Source organism: Heteronotia binoei, chromosome 6 (assembly GCF_032191835.1).
Source record: "Heteronotia binoei isolate CCM8104 ecotype False Entrance Well chromosome 6, APGP_CSIRO_Hbin_v1, whole genome shotgun sequence".
In the NCBI taxonomy this organism is placed as follows: domain Eukaryota; kingdom Metazoa; phylum Chordata; class Lepidosauria; order Squamata; family Gekkonidae; genus Heteronotia; species Heteronotia binoei.
Window position 1 is genome coordinate 135,338,247 of NC_083228.1, and position 12,831 is coordinate 135,351,077.

A 12,831-nucleotide genomic window follows, 5' to 3' on the forward strand; every position below is an offset into this window, starting at 1 on the left:
CCCTGAACTTTGTGTACAGCTTGGGTCGCCACAGCTCAAAAGAAGACATTGTAGCAGGGGTGGCCAATGGTAGCTCTCCAGATGTTTATTGCCTACAATTCCCATCAGCCCCAGCCATTGGCCATGCTGGCTGGGGCTGATGGGAGTTGTAGGGGGGGAAACATCTGGAGAGCTACCGTTGGCCACCCCTGCATTATAGCATTGGAAAAAGGCAGCTAAAGGGGATGGGACACTTTCCCCATGAAGAAAAATTAAAGAGGTTAGGGCAGGGGTGTTAAACATGCGGCTCGGGGGCCGAACCAGGGCTCCTATCAGGCCCCCAAGCAACTCACTGTCTGCTTCCTTCTCCCTCTCTTGCTTTCCTTCTGCATCACAACTTGCTTTGCCAGACTTGCTCAATTGCACAGCAGAGCTACTGAGCCAAGCCTCTCCTCCCTCTGTTGGCTGAGGCTCAGCAAGCCAGTGAGGTGGATTAGGCTGAGCGTGTGTGTTTGTCTGTGTCCCTTATATAGTTTATATCTTCCTGACCTGGCATTACCTTTTATGACAAACATGGCCTGGCTCAACAAGGTCAAGATTTGGCCCTCACAGCAAAAGATGGACCTCTGCTCCATATTTTTATCCAATCCCCTCCTGAAGCTGGATATGCTTGTAGCCGCCACCACCTCCTGTGGCAGTGAATTCCACAGGTTAATCACCCTTTGTGAAATCCACATGTTAATCGCTCTTGTGGCTCTCAGACACCTGACGTTTATTCTATGTGGCTCTTACATTAAGCAAGTTTGGCCACCCCTGCGCTAGGCGGACCCTGCACTGAAGCAGGGGGTTGGACTAGATGGCCTCCACCGCCCCTTCCACCTCTGCGATTCGATGATCCTGCACCCTGCTCTCCTCGCGCCACCAACCTTCATGTCATTGATGTGGAGGTATTCCTCAATGATGGCCTTTGCTTTCTTCTCCAGCTCTTCCTCCGACAAGGCGGGCTTGGGAGGCACCCCTGGAGCCACCGGTTCTCGTTTCACTGCAGAAGAGGGAGAGACATACCGTGCCAACCTTTAACGGCATAACAGCTGCAAATGAGAATACACCGAATATACAAAAAATTTAAAACACTGGAGATTAAATCGAAAAGAAACCGGGATTACAAAAGCATTTGTACATGGTCAGGTTTAAATTAAAGGACGTCAGCCAAAAATGTTGCCACGGTCTTGCTAACCTCCCACGCGGTATTAATCAGCAAGTAACAATAGACAGATCCGGGGAGAAGAAAAACTTGCAAAATAGATCTTTACAGAGATTATTATATATGGAACCATCAAGCAATATATGCTGAACTGAGTCGGGAATATTCGTTCTGCAGGAACAGAGTCTATCACATAAAGGAACTTGATGATATCTCCCCAGTAAAACTTCGGAGGAATAAGCATTTAGTCTAGCCAACATAAATGCCCTGCGGTGACTAGGAATGGTTAAGTCCGATAGATAATGGGGCATTTTGCCACAAAAAAACCATCAATCTTAGATCTGGGACGCAAAATCTATTCGTGATCCCCGGGCCAAGGGAGGCAAGATTAAAGTCTACGAGAAAGAGAGAGCCTTCTCGATTGCGGCCCCCTATTGGTGGAATCAGTTGCCGGAAGAAGTTAGGGCCCCTAGCAGGACCTCACCCAGTTCTTCAAGGCCTGTAAGATGGCAGTATTCCGGCGGGCTTTTAGTCTGGGATGACTGATACGGAAACAGGGAATGACATCTTATATCCTGAACGCAGGGCCTTTTTTGGGTAGAAAAAGCCCAGCAGGAACTCATTGGAATATTAGGCCACACCCCTTGATGGCACAATTGTTTTGCATAGGTTCTTTTGTATAAAAAGCCCAGCGGGAACTTATTTGCATATCAGGCCACACCTCCTGACACCAAGCCAGCTGGAACTGCATTCCTGTGCGTTCCTGCTCAAAAAATAAAGCCCTGAATGCTACCTGAAATGTAATATTGTCAATTGATATTAGCACCAGATTGTTTTAACTGTTTTAATTGTTTATTTTAACGTATAACGCAATGTATATGAACTGTTCTGATTTTACTGATTGTGAGCCGCCCTGAGCCTACTTCGGCGGGGAGAGCGGGATAGAAGTCTAATAAACTCAAACTCACTGAGACCTAAGGATGCTGGGGAGCAGATATAAGGGACCATTGGGAATAGACATGATGTTTCCAGCCCGGAATCCCAGGAGGGGACGACCCCACCTGACCCCACCGCCTCCCTTCCGCCACTCACCAGGCTCCCGGCTCCGGTCCCGTTCCTCCGTCATGCTGGACACCTTCCGGATAGTCTCGAGGACCCCCTGCCGTTCACGCTCGTGCTCCCGACTCCTGTCGTCCATTTCTTTGCTGAAGCTACGCTTGGTGACGGGGGCCCGGTTCCGGTCCGACCGATCGGGCCTCTCCGACCGCTCCAGGCGCTCGCCTCTCTCCGGCCGCTCGCGTTCCAAGCGGTCTCCTCGGTCGCCGCCCTTCTCGGAGCGGTCGCGGCTGGTGCTGCTTCTGCAGGGAAGAGAAGGCGAACGGGGCTAGCTCCGGAGTCCTTGTGGGGTGCTGAGACAGGTGACCTAGCTTGCCTTCCGGGAAGGAGACCACGCTGGTCAGACCCCATCTGGAGGACTAACTGCTGTCCAGTTCTGGAGGTCTTCTGATTTACATTCAGCTATACCAGGGGTGTCAAACATGTGGCCTGGGGGCTGAATCAGGCCCCCAGAGGGCTCCTATCAGGACCCCAAGCAACTGGCTGTCATCTGCTTCCCCTCTGTCTTGCTTTGCAAGGCTTGCTCAATTGCACAGGAGCTACAGAGCAAAACCTTTGTCTTCTCCACTGGCTGAGGCTCCTCCATTGGGAATGAAGGGGAGGGGGGCAGAACCTGCTTTGACAGGCTCTCTCAATTGCACAGCAGAGCTACTGAGCCAAGCCTCTCTTCCTTCTATTGGCTGAGACTCCTCCCCACCCTGGTCCTCTGCAAAGTTTTTTTAAAAAATCTTCAATTGTGTTTGTCTGTGTCCTTTATAAAGTTTATATCTCTGCTATCTAATCTTAAATAGGTACACATATGGCCCGGCCCAGCCTGACAAGGTCTCATTTATGTCAGATCCAGCCCTTGTAGCAAATGAGTTTGACACCCCTGATCTATACCCTACTGTTCTCTCTCCAGTGGGGCCCCTCTCCTCCATTTCATCCTCACATCAACCCTGTGAGATAGGACAGGCTGAGAGAGCATGACTGCCCCAAGGTCGCCCAGTGAGCTTCCATGATGGAGTGGGGGGGGGGGGATTTGAACTGCAGCTACCCAGATCGTAATCCGGCTCTCTAACCACTACACCATGCTGGCTCTCCAGAACACAGACTCTTCTAAGCGGGTGCAGAGGAGAGCCAGTGAGGAAGATCGAGGGTCTCCAGGGCTTTTTGAGTAGCAGGAAGAGCTTCCAGGGCCTACTGTAAGCTCCAGGAGGATTGGCTACATCAGGGGTGTGTGGCCTAATAGGCAAAGGAGTTCCTGCTACAAAAAAAGCCCTGCTGAAGACTAAGCCTTACAAAGAAAGGCTGTGGGAATCGGGAATGTCCAGCCTGCAGAAGAGGCGGTGGGGGTGGGCCATCTGAAGTGTCGTCATGATGATGATGAAGAAGACTGTAGATTTATACCCCGCCCTTTTCTCTGAATCAAAGTCTCAGAGCGGCTTACAATCTCCTTTATCTTCTTCCTCCCCCAACAGACACCCTGTGAGGTGGGTGGGGCTGAGAGGGCTCTCACAGCAGCTGTCCTTTCAAGGACACCCTCTGCCAGAGCTATGGCTGACCCAAGGCCGTTCCAGCAGCTGCAAGTGGAGGAGTGGGGAATCAAACCCGGTTTTCCCAGATAAGAGTACGCGAACTTAGCCACTACACCGCAATGCATAATGCACCGCAACCCTGTGATTCTCTCTGATTCCAATTCTATTGCCTCCTTCCTTGGAGGTTTTGAAACAGAGGCTAAATGGCCATCTGGCAGCAATGAAGAGACTGCTAATATAGGGGGAGGTGTTTGTGAGTTTCCTGCATTGTGCAGGGGGTTGGACTAGACGACCCTGGAGGTCCCTTCCAACTCTATGATTCTCTCCTTCCTTGGAGGTTTTTAAACAACCCTGTGATTCTCTCTGTGATTCCAACTCTATTGTCTCCTTCCTTGGAAGTTTTTAAACAGAGGCTAGATGGCCATCTGCCAGCAATGAAGATCCTGTGAATTTAGGGGGAGGTATCTGTGTGTTTCCTGCATTTTGCAGGGGGTTGGACTAGATGGCCCTGGAGGAACCTTCCAATTCTGTGATGGGCTCAGTGGCTGAGCATCAGGTTTGCAGAAGGCAGAAGGTCCTAGGTTCAATCCGCAGCATCCCCACTTGAAAGAATTGGGCAGCAGGTGATGCAAAATCCCTTCCCAAGACCCTGGAGAGCTGCTGCCAGTCTGAGCAGAGTGAGTTAATACAAGAACCAAAGAGGCGGAACGGGAGCCCTGACCCTTGCGACATCTCTCAGGAGACGAGAGGAGAAGCAGGATTTTTGACCTGCGGAGGGTGAGGAGGTGGCTCACCTTTGCACCACCCGCCGGGCGTCTTGGCTCTCGGTAGAAGTCGGCTGTAAGGCGGAGAAGCGATTCAAGGTACTTGTGGCGGGTCGGTTGGAATCGGAGGCTGAGCAAAAGGGAAAAGAAGGGTGGGTTGAAGGAGGCTGCTTGGAGGCCCACCCAAAGGAACCAGCTCTTGGGGATACATCTCCTCACTCCCTGGCCTTACTTGGTTCGGCAGGTTTGGCGCCTGATCCACCGCTGCTGCCCTTCCCCCAGCTCAGTCGCCCGCCAGGCGCAAAGAGCTGGTTGTTGGAGTCGATGGAACCAGGCTGCAGGGAAAAGGGGGGGGGGGGGGAGGATAAGAGAAGGTTATGGTCAGCCACTGATTGGACGAAAGAGGCAGCCAGTCAGCTACTGCTGTTAGAACTGGTCCTCCTGAGAACTGAGCTTGCAGTGTGAGGTTACCAGTCCTTATGAATCCAGGTAGTAGCTGTGAAGGACATCAGGCAATAAATCATGGGGGAGGCGGGCAAGATTCAAGGCCCTGCAGGGCAGCAAAAGCCAGCCCCAATTGCAGGGGTCCCCAACATGGTGCACTTTCGCTTGCTGTGGCGCCCGCTGACCCCTTTCCTGGTGCCCGCCAAGTGTTTTTAGAAGCGGATGAGACCAGGCGGGGACTTTGCCCAGCAAGGCCTGATTGGTTGTGCAAAGGTTTAAGAAAAAGGCACATTGGCAGCAGCTGCTGCCACCACAACGTCAAGATCTTCACCGTGTGACTGAAGGTAACCGGTTGCAGCCATTTTGTGGTCGGCTCCGCCTCCTGTGACAGCCATTTTGTGGGCGCGCCCTCCACACACCGTGTCAGTGTTCCAAAGGTGCCCCGGAGGCTCAAAAAAGCTGGGGGGTCCAGTGTTCCCTTTAATCGGAGTGTGAGCTAGCTCACAGGTTTTTAGCCTCCAGCTCACACGTTTTTGTCTTTGCTCAGGAAAAATGGCCCCAGAGCACACAAATTTATGCTGCTCACAACTTTAGTGATAATTTAGTGATAATATTATTATTATTATTAGTGCCAGTAGCTCCCAAAGTAGAATTTTTGCTCACAAGACTCCACAGTTGAGAAGAACCATTGTTGGGGACCCCTGCCCTGTTACGAAAAGTGGAGGATGTTTCAGGAAAGGACTTAGTTTTAAAAGCTGAAAGGCATTCCAATGGTCAGGATGTGAAAATTAATGCCTTATACCTCGCCTCCTCTGCAAGACACTAGTCCAAACAGTCCTCCTCATAGTGCCTGTGGGTGCCCACAAAGTGCTTTTAGAAATTGGGTGTGGCTAGGTGGGGCTTTCCCTCAGATTAAAAGACATCTTATTAAACAGAGCTTGTACCCATATCGATTCCTGGAATTTTGCGGCTGGTCCCGCCTCCTGCAGCAGCCATTTTGTGACTGGCTCCTCCTACCGCGGTGGCCATTTTGTGATTGTGCCTACTACGCGATGTCAGAATTCCAAAGGTGCCCACAAGTTCCAAAGGGCCGGGGACACCTACGCTAGTCACTTTGAATCTCACCACCCGACGCGCTTATCTCCGAGGCCCACCCTTTCCTTCACCCCTGACTTTGTCCCGTCAACGTGCGTCCCAGATTCATACAAAAGCTGAGTTTTGGAAGCAGAACTATGCAGAATCAATTTGTGCAATTTATTTTTTTTCTCCCTGCGCACAGGAGTAGCTAACATCTGGATTCGGCAGAGGAAAAAAAAAAAGAGAGAGAAAAGCGTGCGCCTCCAAGCTTTCTGCAACGTCGCGACAAAGTCGACTCTCAAAATTCGTTCCTCCTCCGCAACTGTAAGAAAGCAGGTCTTGAAGCCAAGGCGGCGCCTGTCCCCTCGTGCGCAGAACCCGAGACCCCTTCCCCGGGCTGGATGGCTTACCTTTGTGATCTTGCTTAACCTAGTGGTGTCGATCGGCCGGTTGCCCTTGCTGATGGGGACGGTGTTCCAGCCGTCGTCTGAGACGAGGCTCCCTCGCCCACCTGCAAGAGACAGCAGAGTCAAGGACCGCCTTTCTTTGGCTGCAGCCAAAGGATGCAAAGATGCTCGTGGGCTCATCAACGGATGAAGGGCAATTTTATCAGTATTCCAGCACATGGGCATATAGATGACAACTGCTAAGGACTTGTTTTTAATGGTACTTGGAAACCTTTTATAGATTATGCGTAGGTCCACCTACACTGTTAGATTTCTGTTTCTGTGCGCGTCTAAAGGGCCAACGAGTCATAGCTGACTTGTGGTGACCCCAGCAAGGGGCTTTCAAGGCAAGGGAGAAGCGGAGGTGGTTGGCCATGGCCTTCCTCTGCAAAGCCTTCCTTGGTGGTCTCTCTTCCAAGTACCAAGTGCAGGCGGTTGGACTAGATGACCCTGGAGGTCCCTTTCAACTCTATGATTCTACCCAACTTGCTTTGCTTCCCCCAGCAAATGACTTTCAGGGCAAGGGCAGAACAGAGGTGGTTGGCCATGGCCTTCCTCTGCAAAGCCTTCCTTGGTGGTCTCTCTTCCAAGTACCAAGTGCAGGCGGTTGGACTAGATGACCTGGAGGTCCCTTTCAACTCTATGATTCTACCAAACTTGCTTTGCTTCCCCCAGCAAATGACTTTCAGGGCAAGGGAGGAGCAGAGGTGGTTGGCCATGGCCTTCCTCTGCAAGGCCTTCCTTGGTGTTCTCCCAACCAAGTACCGACCCTGCTTAGCTTGCCCCAGCAAGGGGCTTTCAAGGCTAGTGAGAAGCAGAGATAGTTGGTTATGGCCTTCTTCTGCAGAGCCTTCCTTGGTGTTCTCCCAACCAAGTACCGACCCTGCTTAACTCCCCCCAGCAAGGGGCTTTCAGGGCAAGGGAGAAGCAGAGATGGTTGGTTACGGCCTTCCTCTGCAGAGCCTTCTCTGGCGGTCTCCTATCCAAGTAATGATCCTGCTTAGCTCTCAAGATCTGACAGAATCAGGCAACGCCATGCGGCCTCCCTCCCTCCCCATTTTGATGCCACTTGATACTCCAACCCCCGCTTTAAAATTAGCTGCGAGATTATAAAGGGTTTCTTTCCCTTTCTGCTTTTTTTCTGGGTTTTTCTGAAGGAAATAAAAAGTGAAATAAAAAAAAGTTAAAGCCAGGGTTAAAAGACACACATTAGAAGACAACTGCAGATTTATACCCCGCCCTTCTCTCGGAATCAGAGACTCAGATTTATACCCCGCCCTTCTCTCGGAATCAGAGACTCAGATTTATACCCCGCCCTTCTCTCGGAATCAGAGACTCAGATTTATACCCCGCTCTTCTCTCAGAATCAGAGACTCAGATTTATACCCCGCCCTTCTCTCAGAATCAGAGACTCAGATTTATACCCCGCCCTTCTCTCAGAATCAGAGACTCAGAGCAGCTCACAATCTCCTTTATCTTCTTCCCCCACAACAGACCTCCCCCATGAGGTGGATGGGGCTGAAAGAGGTCTCACGGCAGCTGCCCTTTCAAGGACCTCTGCCAGAGCTATGGCTGACCCAAGGCCATTCCAGCAGCTGCAAGCGAAGGAGTGGGGAATCAAACCCGGTCCTCCCAGGTAACAGGTCCGCGCACTGAACCACTACACCAAACTGGCTCTCAGCAACAATTAAAAGAAGCAATTAAACCACTGGGCAGGAAGGAGGGCAACGGGGGATGGTGCACGAAGCTCTAGCCTTTACAAGGGAAAAGTGGCACACGAAAGGCTTCTTCCCGGCTGGGCCCTGCTCACCTGCGGAGGACGGGCCCGGAGGCCCTCGCCTCTTGTCCTGCTTGGACATCAGCTGCTGCACTTTGATATGCTCCCGGTGCTCCTCCATCTCCGCTTCCTTGTGGATCTGGTCGATGGTCTTGGGGCCCTGGTCTCCTCTCCTGGGCACCCAGCTATTCTGCAAGGGGCGGAAGGGCAAGCGGGGGAGACGTTACAGCAGTCAGAGAGCCTGCCTAAGAAGGCCCAGGAGAGACTGCCCCACCGACACTGTTGTCCCCGTGGGCCTGGAACAAATAGCCTCCGGGGCTTCCTCACTGACTCCGCCTACAGCCCTTCGACCCAGCCAATCAGACGCCATCTCTGATGGTGCAGGTTCCCTCTATCCCTTAGTGTGTGGGTGCAATGCCTATTAAACGGCAGACAGCACCAGAATCTGGGCACAGTGTTTGGAACGAGTGAGTGCAAGGACAATGCGGCGTGAAGTGGGTCTGTGACCTACTGACGCGTGGAAGGAGGGCCGAGCCATGGGGCTACTCAGCCCAAGCCCTGCCAGATCACGCTGCTGAGGCTTCTGTTGCACTCCCCGGCATCTCCCCTGGCTACAAGCACAGACAGCTTCAAGAGGAGCATATGGAGCAGAGGTCCATCAGTGGCTAGTAGACACAGGGTATTGTTGGAACTCTCTGTCTGGGGCACTGATGCTCTGTATTCTTGGTCCTTGGGTGGAGGAAACAGTGGGAGGGCTTCTAGTGTCCTGGCCCCACTGATGGACCTCCTGATGGTTTTTTTGGTCACTGTGTGACACAGAGTGTTGGACTGGAAGGGCCACTGGCCTGATCCAACATGGCTTCTCTTATGTTCTTGGACTTAGGAAGCTGCCTTCAACTGAATCAGACCGCTGGGCCATCAGGTTCGGTACTGTCTACTCACATCAGCAGCGGCTGGGTCTCAGACTGAAGTCTTTCACATCACCTGCTACCTGGCAATTTCAACTGGAGATGCCGGGGATTGAACCTGGGACCCTCTGCATGCCAAGCAGCAGCTCTACCACTAAGCCACAGCCCCTCCCCTCCCCTCTGCTGGCCTGAACACTCAAAATACTCTCCAAGGCAAGACTCCTTTTGTGATCTGTGAGTTACACGGCAGAGCCAAGGCAAATGTTTTCAGGCCGCTGGCAGCTGTCTCCTGCAAAACCTCCTGAGGCCAGTGAGCAGGGACAGGGTGTGTGTGCATCCAGCCCTCCCTCCCAGGCTGGGATTGAGCCCACAGAGAAGCCTTTAGGCCGGGAAGGGTGAAACCTTGCCAGCCTGCCTGCATCCAGCAGTGCCACCCGTGGTCCAAGTGCAGCAGTGGAAGCCTGTACAGTGTCTAAAGAAGACACTGGATTTAGACATTGGATTTATATTCCGCCTTCCACCCTGAATCTCAGAGATTCAGAGCGGATTACAATCTCCTATACCTTCCTCCCCCACAACAGATACCCTGTGAGATGGGTGGGGCTGAGAGGGCTCTCATAGCAGCTGCCCTTTCAAGGACAACCTCTGCCAGAGCTATGGCTGACCCAAGGCTATTCTCCAGCAGCTGCAAGTGGAGGAGTGGGGAATCAAGCCCGGTTCTCCCAGATAAGAGAGCTCTGGCTGAGCCAAGGCCATTCCAGCAGCTGCAAGTGGAGGAGTGGGGAATCAAGCCCGGTACTCCCAGATAAGACGCCGCACACTTAACCACTACACTAAACAGTCTGTGCTTCTGGAGCGCATTGACCGGGTGACATCTCCACAGTCCAGGAGACGCTCCGGGAAACCACCTGGCCTTTGCTTGCAGCCGGCCGCGTCAATGTCAAGGGGACGGCCGTTGGAACTGATATGCGTTGGAAACGGGGGAAAGCAAAACAGTCACATTTCACGCGAACACAGGAAGCTGTCTTCTACTGCGTCAGACTCTCGGTCTATCAAGGACAGTATTTACTTTGACAGGCAGCGGCTCTCTAGAGTCTCAGAACTTTATCTTCCCTCCTGTGACACCCTGTGAGGTGGGTAGGGCTGAGAGAGCTCTGACAAAAACCGCCCTTCCAAGGACAACCTCTATGAGAGCTATGGCTGACCCAAGGCCATTCCAGCAGCTGCAAGTGGAGGAGTGGGGAATCAAACCCGGTTCTCCCAGATAAGAGTCCACACACTTAACCGCTACACCAAACCGGCTCTCAAAATCCAATGTCGTCTTCTAAAGCGGCAGGGTATGAGCTTTCGTGAGAGAGGGTGCTCGCTCGGGCTGCCAGCAGTCCCGTTCGGGTCAGCCAGGAAGGGAAAGGCAGGCCTCGCAACCTTACCCGGAAGTCAGGCTGGGCTATTCCGGGAAGGACGGGGTGGGTGAGTTAATGAAGGGAGGGCCCCCAAGGAATCTCCGAGCCCGTGCCTTACCCGTCTGAGGTCGATCACGTCCTGCAGCATGAAGCGGATGCGCGAGGACGTTTTCTTCTCCTTGATGATCTTCTCCATCTGGTTGAAGTACTGATCCATTCGCGGCTGGAGGCGGGGACAGAAAGGAGAGAGCTGAGTGCGAGGTGCCGATAAGGGCGCGGGACCTCCTGAGAGAAGGTGACTTCCCGAACGCGGCCAGGACCCATCTCTGGAGGATTTCTGCGAGAACTAACCCGACGGAGAGGGCGGGATCCGAGAAAAAGTGAGCAACCGCTGCATCCCTTGAAGCTGAGATCAAGGATAGGGCTGGCCAGATTCCAAGGAGGGCGGAGCAATAAACAGTCCCACCCCTCCGGACAGCTTGGTGACAAGCAGAGCTTGTTAAACTGCGGCTTGGGAGCCGCGTGCGGCTCTTTCACACACATTGAGTGGCTCTCAAAACCCCTACCAACCTGCCAGCCAGCTTGGAGAAGGCGTTTCTCTCTTTAAATCACTTCCCCAAGCCAAGCCAGCCGACAGCTTGGAGGATGCATTTAAAGTTAAAGTTGCTTTCTTTCCACCTCTCCTTCCTTCCAACATCTGATGTCCATGTCTTGCGGCTCTCAAACATCCGATCTTTACTCTGGGTGGCTCTTACATTAAGCAAGTTTGGCCCACCCCCTTCCCCCCTCGGCTACAAGGAACCCCTCCAGGCTCAAGCAGAAGGAGTTGGGCTGCTATCCTCTCACTCCACTGAACAAAGCCCGACGCCTTCCTGCAGCCCAAGGAAACGGCCACCCGGCTTAGGTAGCTCCTCTGCACGAGGAGAAAAGACCAGGAGTTCAGGAGCACCTTCAAGATTAACAAAATTTGTGGCGGGGGAGGAGTCTCTGAGAGCTGCCGCTCCCGTCTTCAGAACTGTGATACGCGAAAGCTCCAATCCTGCCGCAAACGTTGTTAGACTTTAAGGTGCCGGTGGACTCTTAGCGCTTTCCTGCTCCCACACAGCTACCCATCAGTGTTCTCTCCGAGCTGAGTTAGCGTGAGCTGGCTCACAGATTTTTAGCCTTCCGCTCACACATTTTTGTCTTAGCTCAGGAAAGATGACCCCAGAGCACACTAATGTATGCAGCGGCTCACGACTTTCGTGCCAGGAGCTCACAAAGTAGAATTTTTGCTCACAAGACTCTGCAGCTTAGAGGGAACATCGCTACCCATGGTGATCTACCTTGATGGGAGATGGGAGTCCCTGAAGTTGGAGGAAGACTCTAAAGCAGGGGTGGCCAAACTTGCTTAAGAGCCACACAGAATGAGCATCGGATGTTTGAGAGCCACAAGACAGGAAGGAAGGAAGGAAGGAAGGAAGGAAGGAAGGAAGGAAGGAAGGAAGGAAGGAAGGAAGGAAGGAAGGAAGGAAGGAAGGAAGGAAGGAAGGAAGGAAGGAAGGAAGGAAGGAAGGAAGGAAGGAAGGAAGGAAGGAAGGAAGGAAGGAAGGAAGGAAGGAAGGAAGGAAAACAGATGGGTAAGGGAGAAGTGAAAAGAAAGCAACTTTAACTTTAAATGCATTCTCCAAGCCACTGGCTGGCTTTGCTTAGAGAAGTGATTTAAAGAGGCAACTGCCTTGTCCAAGCTGGCCAATGCAGCTTTGAGAGCCACATGTGGCTCCTGAGCCACAGTTTGGCCACTCCTGCGTCTAAAGGCTGGAGGAAGGCTACTTGGAGGCTGACTCCACCCCATCATCCCCAATGTGGCAAGAAGCAGGGCTGGGAAAAGTCGCCCTCTTGTGCCTCGCAACTTCCAGACACCTCGAAGAACAGGGAATGAGAAGTTGCCTCATAACGAAAGGGAAGAGCTCCTCTATGGGGTTTCCTGCACATCATATGTCTGTCCCTCATTTGCCTGCACAGGGTTGTTGTTTTTTCCTCCTGCCTGTATGCATTTTGTTCCCTCTGCTGGTTGAGCCGATATTTCATTGCTCTGTCACCAGTTTATTTCCAAGATTTTTAACACTGCTTAGAAATAAACCCTGATGAAATACCAAAGCGACCCCCAGAGAGAGCAAAGCACAAGGGCTCACGACTTTCATGCCAGGAGCTCAC

At 52.5% G+C, this 12,831-nt stretch overlaps 1 protein-coding gene across 9 annotated transcripts in view; it reads right to left on the bottom strand.

The window, feature by feature from the left end:
- EIF4G1 (eukaryotic translation initiation factor 4 gamma 1) overlaps window positions 1-12,831 on the bottom strand; it is a 158,111-nt gene that overhangs the window by 16,424 nt on the left and 128,856 nt on the right. For all 9 annotated transcript variants that reach the window (XM_060242603.1, XM_060242602.1, XM_060242600.1 and 6 more), the window contains 7 exons: window positions 10,754-10,858; window positions 8,358-8,514; window positions 6,512-6,612; window positions 4,813-4,915; window positions 4,611-4,710; window positions 2,276-2,541; window positions 906-1,021 (listed from right to left, as the gene is read on the bottom strand). In XM_060242603.1, coding sequence (XP_060098586.1) covers window positions 906-1,021; window positions 2,276-2,541; window positions 4,611-4,710; window positions 4,813-4,915; window positions 6,512-6,612; window positions 8,358-8,514; window positions 10,754-10,858 — 948 coding nt within the window. The remainder of the gene's footprint in view (window positions 1-905; window positions 1,022-2,275; window positions 2,542-4,610; window positions 4,711-4,812; window positions 4,916-6,511; window positions 6,613-8,357; window positions 8,515-10,753; window positions 10,859-12,831) is intronic.